Genomic DNA, 10,091 nt, shown 5'->3' with positions numbered 1-10,091 from the left:
ATTCGAGCTGGGTCTTCACCTTAAATGGAGGAGCAGTGACATGGAAAAGTTTCAAGCAGGAGACTGTAGCTGATTCAACGTGCGAATCAGAGTACATAGCAGCGAGAGCGTTTGTGGTGCAAGAGGAAGGCTAATTCACCCCTGAGAAACCCTAGAGAGCAGAGAGAGCGTTTGTGGTGCAAGAGGAAGGATAATTCACCATTTCTTATGTGTTTTAGCAAAGGAGAAGTGGTTTCCAACAAGAGGAGGTCAAGGGAGTTGTGGATTCAGGGTTTTCAAGTTTAGATCTACACTATTGAGGTATCAAATCGAACTTCCTTTCTGTTTTGGGTTAAGATCTATGATTTAGGATTTTCTATAACCTTTTAGGGCTTGAAAAGTTGAGTTTATGGTCCCTTGCTGGGTTAGACCTCAGATCTGGACCCATAGAGGTCCAGAGAACCTTCCCCATTTTGCTTTATGTTGGTTTATGGAGGAAAGGAGACTAGGTTGCCATTTTAGAAGCTATTTCACCAAGGAAAGCCTTGGGTGCCTTGCATGTGAGTCAAGTTTCGACCTTTACGTGGTTATTGGTCTTGGGGAGGTCAGATCTATAGTTTAGAAAAGCAGATCTGACCTCAGAAGGTCATTTGAGAGATGTTATGGGAGCAACTCGCCGAGTCCATAAGTGGACTCGACGAGTCGAGTCGGGGTTGCCCCGCGATTCATGACAGGAGGAACCCGTCGAGTGGAAGGATGACTCGACGAGCCAAGAAAGGCTAGAAGGAGTCAGAGGACCCGCATGGACTCGCCGAGTCGCCCACGTGCACTCGACGAGTCGGGTCAAAGTTTGACCGTTGACTTTCGTTGACTTTTAGGGTTTTGGTCAACATTTGGACTTTTGGGTCAAGGAGGGGTAAAATGGTCTTTTACCCTTCCGAGGGATTGTAGAAGGGGATTTAATCTAGCCTTTGAGAGCCGTTATTTATTTGAGGATATTCTGTATGTGATTAGGCGGGGGCTAGATCAGTATATCTGTGTGAGAGATCATCCGAGATACCCGAGGTGAGTCTTCTCACTATACATTGCCTAGAGTGGTATTTATGTGTAGACCGGAGGGTCTTGTATGCTATGTATATATATGAGATTATGTGCATTGTGTTATCTGTATGCTATGTGTTGTATAGACCGGACCGGAGGGTCCAACGATATAGACCGGACTGAAGGGTCCAACGATACAGACCGGACCGAAGGGTCCAATGAGCTATGACCGGACCAGAGGGTCCAACGAGCTACGGGACTGGAGGGTTCCGCTGAGACACATCGACCGGAGGGTCGTACTGTAGCCTCGAGTGGCGTATGTGTTGTATGTGGTATTTTGGGGAACTCACTAAGCATTTATGCTTACCGTGTTGTGTGTTATGTGTTTCAGGTACCAGTGAGGATAGCGGGAAGGCGCCGGCATGATCAGTACACACTCATAGAGATTATGTTGAGATTTTGGGAATTGTTTTGTGATGATGACAGTGGATACATTATGTTTTAACATTGTTTTATGATTAAAAGTACGATTTAAAAATGAAAAATTGTTTTGGAAATTTACGTTGTTACAAGTTGGTATCAGAGCCTTGGTTTGAGGGATTCGGATGCACCTTCGGGCGTATCCGAACTCAAACTAAGGGTTTGAGGAAGTTTTTCACAAAATAAACAATTTTTCCTAAGGAAGTAAAAGAATTTGAGAAAAGCAGAAGGAAGCAGTGTGTACGATCAGCCAGCGCCCGTACGGTGATTTCCCAAAATACCCTTACATTATGTGTTATGAGATATGCTATGATATGTTATGCATGCTAGAGTAGGCTAGGTATTCATATTAGGACTAGAGTGGCCTGATCTGTGATGCCTTAGCCTAGGGGTTTTGCTGCTAGGAGATGCTTGAGAGTGAGTAGATAGCAGCGAGGAGCTTATGAGAGATCTGCTAGAGGGTAGCCTATGCTAGCGAGATGGAGAGTACTTGGGATTTGGGATCCTAGGAGGAGGACTTGGGGTGAATACTGATGTGGTGTGGACGGTAGTATTGGGCCCGTACTACTGAAGACACCGGATCGGTGAGCAGTCCAAGTAAGAATCCTTAGGGTACTAAAGAACAAGTGGGGTTGAGTATCGAGTGCGAGTATACTCGAGCGAATCTCTGATTTCTTTTGTGTTATATTTCAGAGACATCATGGTTGGGACGCGCCACCACCCAGGAGGCAGTGGTACCAGTGGTACCAGTGATGAGGAGATCTGTAGGTTGATTCACGAGGAGGTGGCTGCGGCCATTCGAGATGAGATACCAGAGATGTTCGGGTCTATCAAGACCATGCTGATCGAGACTTTTGATGAGCGGTATGCCGCTCTTACTGATGCTGTTGTTGCTGCGGCCACCGCAGCCGTCGCCAATGCCAGGCCACAGGGAGGTGACTCGTTGCTGTACCGAGAGTTCAGCAACACGAAGCCACAAGAGTTTGATGGGACGCAGGATTCGATCGCTGCGATGAGATGGATTGCTGATATTGAGGGATGTTTCTATACTTGCTCGTGTCCGGAGCATTTGAGAGTACGGTTTGCGCTGAACCAGCTTCGCTTGGGGGCGAAGGACTGGTGGAAGTTTGTATCGGCAGATTTCACCCCCGCTGAGTTTACTGCGGTGACCTGGGAGAGGTTCACCACTATGTTTCGTGATGAGTACATTCCCCCTGTGGAGAGGGAACGACTGGCTCAGGAGTTTTTGACCTTCAAGCAGGGTACTGATTCGGTTACGGTGATTAACCGGAAGTTTCATGAGAGGGCGATGTTCTGCCCTGAGCAGGTGTCTACTGAGCAGACACGCATGAGCCGATATCTGAGCATTCTTAGGAGAGATATTCGCGAGTTCGTGGCGAACTCGACATACCGGACATTTGCCGAACTTCAGGCAAATGCTCGGAAGAGGGAGATCGAGCTAGAGACTCAGGCCAGGGAGGAGGCGGAGTCTCAGGGGAGGGATCGGCGGCCGGCACAGTCTCAGCCGACAGCCAAGCGGGCAAAGCCCGCTGATTCGAGATCTGGGGGTCCGAAGGGCCGCACTTGTGGAAGTGCGGCAAGAGCCACGAGGGAGTGTGCAGAGCTGGGGTGTGTTACAAGTGCAGAAAGGAGGGGCATTATGCGAGGGATTGCCCCAAGGGATTCACGGTTTGCTTTTATTGCAACCAGACCGGCCATCGGAAGGCCGAGTGCCCACAGCTACTGCAGGGATCAGCGCAGGGATCTGCACCTACTGCTCGAGCTACTGAGATCCGGCCAGCGAAGGCCGAGGCACCAAAGGCTCGCAGGAGAGCCTTCCAGTTGACAGCGGAGGAGGTTCGTGCAGCGCCCGATGTCGTGGCTGGTATGTATTCTTTCATTTATTTATGTTGAGTATGAGGTGTTGTGCTTATATTATGATATGCGTAGGTACTTTTCTTGTGAATTTCGTACCTGCTTTGGTGTTATTTGACTCGGGTGCGAGTCGGTCATTTGTTTCCTTAGCGTTTAGTCAGTACATCAGTATCCGACGAGAGGCGTTGAGTCGACCTCTACGAGTTTCCATAGCTGACGAGCGAGCGGTGTATGCTACGGAAGTAGTTCGAGGATGTGTACTCGAGATCTTCGGTGTTGAGTTCCCGATAGATCTAGTCCCGATTGCAATGGGGGATGTATGTGTCATAGTGGGCATGGATTGGTTGAGCCGATTTGGGGCTGTTATAGACTGCGAGCGACAGTTGGTGACGATACGAGACCTTAGTGGGGGAGTACTTACGGTGTACAGCGAGGGTACCCGATGTGGGCCAGCATTTTGTTCGGCTGCCAGAGCGAGACAGAGTTTACAGCAGGGCTGCAGCGGGTTTGTAGCCTATGTGATGGACACACGAGAGGCCGCTGGGAGGCCAAGTTCGATGGATGACGTTCCAATAGTGCGTGAGTTCCCGGATGTTTTTCCCGAGGAGTTGTCGGGTGTGCCTCCCGAGAGGCAGGTAGAGTTCCGCATCGACTTGGTTCCGGGGGCAGCGCCTATCGCCAACGCGCCTTATCGCCTTGCGCCGCCAGAGATGCAGGAGTTATCCTCGCAGCTTCAGGAGCTGCTGGGGAAGGGGTTTATTAGACCGAGTAGTTCCCCTTGGGGAGCGCCGATCCTTTTTGTCAAGAAAAAGGATGGTTCACACCGGATGTGCATTGATTACCGGGAGTTGAACAAGTTGACGGTCAAGAACCGTTACCCATTACCGAGGATCGACGATTTGTTCGATCAGCTGTAGGGAGCGTCTTGGTTCTCCAAGATTGATCTGAGGTTTGGATATCATTAGATGAGAGTGCGTGATGAGGATATCTAGAAGACGGCGTTCAGGACTCACTATGGGCATTACGAGTTCGTGGTGATGCCTTTCGGGCTCACCAATGCACCGGTAGCGTTCATGGATCTCATGAACAGGGTGTGTAGGCCGATGTTGGATCGTTCAGTGATCGTGTTCATTGATGATATTTTGGTGTATTCGAGATCCAGAGAGCAGCATGAGGAGCATTTGAGAGAGATCATCGGAGTATTGAGGTCGGAGAGGCTTTACGCCAAATTCTCCAAGTACGATTTCTGGTTACGAGAGGTCCAGTTCTTGTGGCATCTCGTTAACCAGAACGGGATATTAGTCGACCCGGCCAAGATTGAGGCTGTGATGAGTTGGGAGGTGCCGAGATCCCCCACCGAGATAAGGAGTTTTCTGGCCTTGGTCGGCTATTATCGGAGATTTATCAGGGATTTCTCCAAGATCGCCTTGCCTCTCACCAGGTTGACCCGGAAGGGTGTTGCTTTTTCATGGGGTCCGGAGCAGCAGACCTCGTTTGAGACACTTCGCCAGAGATTATGCGAAGCCCCGGTGTTAGCCCTCCCGGAAGGGATGGAGGATTTTGTGGTGTATTGTGACGCATCGATATCGGGGTTGGGTGCAGTACTTATGCAGAGGGGACATTTGATAGCGTATGCATCGAGGCAGCTGAAGCCTCATGAGATGAGGTATCCCACCCACGATCTGGAGTTGGGGGCAGTGGTGTTCGCCCTCAAGTTATGGCGTCACTATTTATATGGGGTTCGGTGTACCATATACACGGACCACAAGAGCTTGAAGTATTTGATGGATCAGCCCAATCTGAATATGCGCCAGAGGAGATGGTTGGACGTGGTAAAGGATTACGATTGTTAGATCCTGTACCACCCGGGCAAAGCTAATGTTGTAGCTGATGCCCTGAGCCGTAGGGCGGAGAGTGCCCCGATTCGAGACATTTATATGCGACTTACAGTGATGACTCCGGTGTTGAACACCATTCGGGAGGCCCAGGCAGAGGCCGTGATACCGGAGAACCGCAAGAGGGAGCGGGTGATCGGGCAGGTGTCTGAGTTCGTTACCGATAGCCGAGGGCTAATGACCTTTCAAGGTCGGATTTGGGTGTCGTATGCAGGCGGGACACGTACCATTCTGATGGAGGAGGCGCATAGATCGAGGTTCTCGATCCATCCCGGAGCCACTAAGATGTATTTGGATTTGAAGAAAGACTATTGGTGGCCCTGTATGAAGAGGGATGTTGCATGGTTTGTTGAGAGGTGCTTGACCTGTCGCAGGGTTAAGGCCGAGCACCAGCGTCTGCATGGCAAGTTGCAGCCACTTGAGGTTCCCCAGTGGAAGTGGGAACATATTTCCATGGATTTTAACACCAAATTGCCAAGGACCGCGAGGGGTGTCGATGCAATTTGGGTGATCATTGACCGGTTGACGAAGAGCGCTCACTTCCTTGCTATCAATGAGAGCTTTTCTGCTGAGAGGTTGGCTGAGTTGTACGTGAGAGAGGTGGTATCGCGTCATGGAGTACCGATCTCGATTGTGTCAGATCGAGGTGTACGTTTCACTTCCAGGTTCTGGAAGAAGTTCCATGAGGAGTTAGGTACGAGGCTGCATTTCAGTACCACATACCACCCACAGACGGACGGGCAGAGTGAGCGGACAATTCAGAAGCTTGAGAACATGCTTCGAGCATGTGTGTTGGACTTCGGAGGAATTTGGGACACGTACTTGCCGTTGGCTGAGTTTTTCTATAACAACAGCCACCATTCGAGTATTGGTATGCCTCCCTTCGAGTTATTGTATGGTAGGAGATGTCGTCTCCCATTTGCTGGGGAGAGGTAGGGCAGCGCGTGATGGGCAGCACCGAGATAGTGCTTCAGACGACTGAGCAGATACAGCAGGTCAGGCAGAGGTTGTTTACAGCTCAGAGTCGCCAGAAGAGTTATGCGGATAGGCGACGATCCGAGCTGGAGTTCCAGGTGGGAGACTTTGTACTCCTGAAGGTGTCTCCTTGGAAAGGAGTGATTCGATTCAGGAAGAGGGGCAGGTTGGGGCCCCGGTACATTGGGTTGTTCAGGGTGACCGCGAGGGTGGGCAGGGTAGCGTATCGGTTGGAGCTACCTGCGGAGTTGAGCCAGATTCATGATACCTTCCACGTGTCTCAGTTGAGGAAGTGTATAGCCGACGAGTCGGCAGCGGTACCACTGGAGGATATTCAGGTAGATGCGAGCCTGAATTATGCTGAGAGGCCAATCGTGATCCGGGATCGGAAGATCAAGGTTCTGAGGAACAAGGAAGTGTCCCTGGTGCAGGTCCAGTGGCAACATCGGAAAGGGTCCGAGCTGACTTGGGATCCGGAGTTGGAGATGCGGGAGCAGCATCCAGAGTTGTTTGCTGAGCAAGACTTCAAGGGCGAAGTCTGATTCTAGTGGGGGAGAATTGTAACATCCGGATTCCCAAGTATCTTATTTTAAGTATTTATCTTGAGTTTTAGGGAGGGACTCGGCGAGTAGGCTCTCAGACTCACCGAGTAGGAGCGCGCATTTCTTGTCTGATTTAATGAAGGACTCGACGAGTCGATGCATGGACTCGGCGAGTCCGCGCTGTAAATTGAAACCCTAATTCTCGGGGTTTGTGCCCTATTTAAAGGCCTTTATAGCCTCCATTGCGGCCACTTCACCCCTGAGAAACCCTAGAGAGCAGAGAGAGCATTTGTGGTGCAAGAGGAAGGCTAATTCACCATTTCTTGTGTGTTTTAGCAAAGGAGAAGTGGTTTCCAACAAGAGGAGGTCAAGGGAGTTGTGGATTCAGGGTTTTCAAGTTTAGATCTACACTATTGAGGTATCAAATCGAACTTCCTTTCTGTTTTGGGTTAAGATCTATGATTTAGGGTTTTCTATAACCTTTTAGGGCTTGAAAAGTTGAGTTTATGGTCCCTTGCTGGGTTAGACCTCAGATCTGGACCCATAGAGGTCCAGAGAACCTTCCCCATTCTGCTTTATGTTGGTTTATGGAGGAAAGGAGACTAGGTTGCCATTTTAGAAGCTATTTCACCAAGGAAAGCCTTGGGTGCCTTGCATGTGAGTCAAGTTTCGACCTTTACGTGGTTATTGGTCTTGGGGAGGTCAGATCTATAGTTTAGAAAAGCAGATCTGACCTCAGAAGGTCATTTGAGAGATGTTATGGGAGCAACTCGCCGAGTCCATAAGTGGACTCGACGAGTCGAGTCGGGGTTGCCCCGCGATTCATGACAGGAGGAACCCGTCGAGTGGAAGGATGACTCGACGAGCCAAGAAAGGCTAGAAGGAGTCAGAGGACCCGCATGGACTCGCCGAGTCGCCCAAGTGCACTCGACGAGTCGGGTCAAAGTTTGACCGTTGACTTTCATTGACTTTTAGGGTTTTGGTCAACATTTGGACTTTTGGGTCAAGGAGGGGTAAAATGGTCTTTTACCCTTCCGAGGGATTGTAGAAGGGGATTTAATCTAGCCTTTGAGAGCCATTATTTATTTAAGGATATTCTGTATGTGATTAGGCGGGGGCTAGATCAGTATATCCGTGTGAGAGATCATCCGAGATACCCGAGGTGAGAGATCAATATTGATAGCTACTTCCTAGATGTCGATCAATAACAACGATTGAACTCACTTGTTTGGAGCTGCAACTCTCATTACATAACCACCAATTACATATTCATTTCACAACAAATTTTTTAGAGGAGAATAATTACATGCCTCCTAAATTAACTGTAAGAGATGAAATATATTGTTTAGCAATCAATTAGGAATATGTAATCACAAGGTTTTGTTAATCGATTATGCATAATATGAAGCGACAAGTTGTGAATAACGATATTGTGAATAAGGAGATCGATTGTTGGAAGAATTGTAAATCCGTATTTTAGTAAGTTACTTATAATCTAATTTAAAGATAATGTTTTTGATTTTTTATATAGATAATTATGACTAAATTAAGTATTTGAGTATATTTGTGGGTTTATAGGTTTGACAAGGTTATACATGGCAATTTAAAGTTTTATAAGGATATAAACATAATTATGAAAGTTTAGAAGGATATAGACAAAAACAATATTGCACAAATGGTCCCTGTGATTTTCCAGATTCCTATGTTTCGTTCCTAACTTTTTTCCGTTACATTATGGTCTCTGTGGTTTCAATTTTTTTATGTAGATGGTCCATGACCCATATAAAGTGACTTTTATACCATTTTTATTTATCTTTTACTAGATTATGACCCGTGTCAAACACGGGGAAACACATAAAAAAATAAGTTAAAGTAACATAAAGAGACTTATTGTTATTGATTATTATAATGTCTAAAAAAATAAAATGAAACTTCTGATTATCTATAATTGGTGAAGGACCTCTTTGTAGACAACATTTTTTGTTTTATTGGTTGGACGACCTTCCTCGTCACATATGAGTACCTTCAAGCCTCTTTACTTATCACGCGAGAAACAACTACATATAACTGACCATGAGTGAAGACGGGTCTACGTAAATACAATCCAACAATTGATAATGCATGTCGTTGATTCTTGTTAATGGTCATAGCAAAACAAACAGCTACGGGCGACTGCCTCCGTTGAAAACGGAAGGGGACTCTTTTATCAGACGGAGTAAAATTCATGCGAGGTATATAAGTAGTTTCATTGACGAAGCTACCAACTATAATTCGTGCCTCAATAACATGTTTTCTGAGCCTACTTATAACCTGGTATCATTGCATAGACCTTTGGTTTGGTCAATATTACGAACCAACATGACCGGAACACCTGTTTTTAGTGTAAGTTTATGGTTGGGAATTCTAGATGCCTTAAAAGCATTCAGTACATTCAGAGAGTAAACTGATTCCTCAAAACAATCTGATGACTCTGTCTCACATAAAGAATCCGAACTCAGATAAGTTTTCCCTTCATCTTTCATCAACCCTAACATGTAGTCATTGATAGCATTGACTTCTTCATTTATAGGGACCAAAATAGCCTTATCTTGAAAATATGATGGATCATCAATATGGTTTTCAAAAGATGGACAAATGGTCGATACAATTGAATGAATATAGTCACCTGTAGAGTGAACGATAACATCTTCTAGAAATTCAACTTCAACTTCACCATCATTAGCACCACCAGTATTGCCTTCACCAATTTTAAGAATTCATTCAGCAAATACTTTTGTCTCATCCAAATGATTAGTTGGACAACCAACCTGAACCCTCATGTTTACTGTTAAACGTAAAAATGTACATTCACGCCATAATCTTGATGAATGCAACGATGTCTGCACAATATCCGAACGATTGCCTCTTTGTATTACTGGACGAATTTGTCTAAAGTCACCTCCAAATACAATGGTCTTGCCTCCAAATGGTTTATTCCTATCCGATGAACGGATAATGTCTCTAAGTGTCCTATCAAGTGCTTTAAAACAATGACGGTGCATCATCGGAGCTTCATCCCAAATGATAAGACTGGCTTTGTTCAGTTGTACAACAAGATTTTCGTCTGGCGCGATTAAACAAAATGAATCCTCATTCAAGTTAATTATAATAATAGTGATAATAAAACTACATTAAAATCTAATATTAGAAAGAAAAAAATACATAAAATTAAAAAATAAAAAACAAAATGTTGGTGATAATTATATTAATATTGATAGCTTATACATAAAGTATAAATATTTTGCTTAAAGTCTTAATCAACATA

The 10,091-nt window shown here is 46.3% G+C and overlaps 1 protein-coding gene across 1 annotated transcript; it reads right to left on the bottom strand.

Moving 5' to 3' along the window:
- Positions 1 to 9,090: 9,090 nt before the first annotated feature.
- On the bottom strand, positions 9,091 to 9,828 carry LOC145131250 (uncharacterized). Its single transcript, XM_079065969.1, has 2 exons — positions 9,633 to 9,828; positions 9,091 to 9,524 (listed from the first exon to the last, which is right to left on the bottom strand). Exons 1-2 carry the CDS (start codon positions 9,826 to 9,828, stop codon positions 9,091 to 9,093), a joined length of 630 nt encoding a protein of 209 aa, XP_078922095.1.
- Between the last annotated feature and the right edge of the window lie 263 nt (positions 9,829 to 10,091).

The sequence above is a fragment of the Lactuca virosa genome, chromosome 8 (genome assembly GCF_052849685.1).
Source record: "Lactuca virosa cultivar CGN04683 chromosome 8, Lactuca_virosa_CGN04683_v6, whole genome shotgun sequence".
Lineage (NCBI taxonomy): Eukaryota > Viridiplantae > Streptophyta > Magnoliopsida > Asterales > Asteraceae > Lactuca > Lactuca virosa.
Note: the sequence above shows the minus strand (reverse complement) of the source record. Positions and strands in the feature narration are given on the sequence as shown.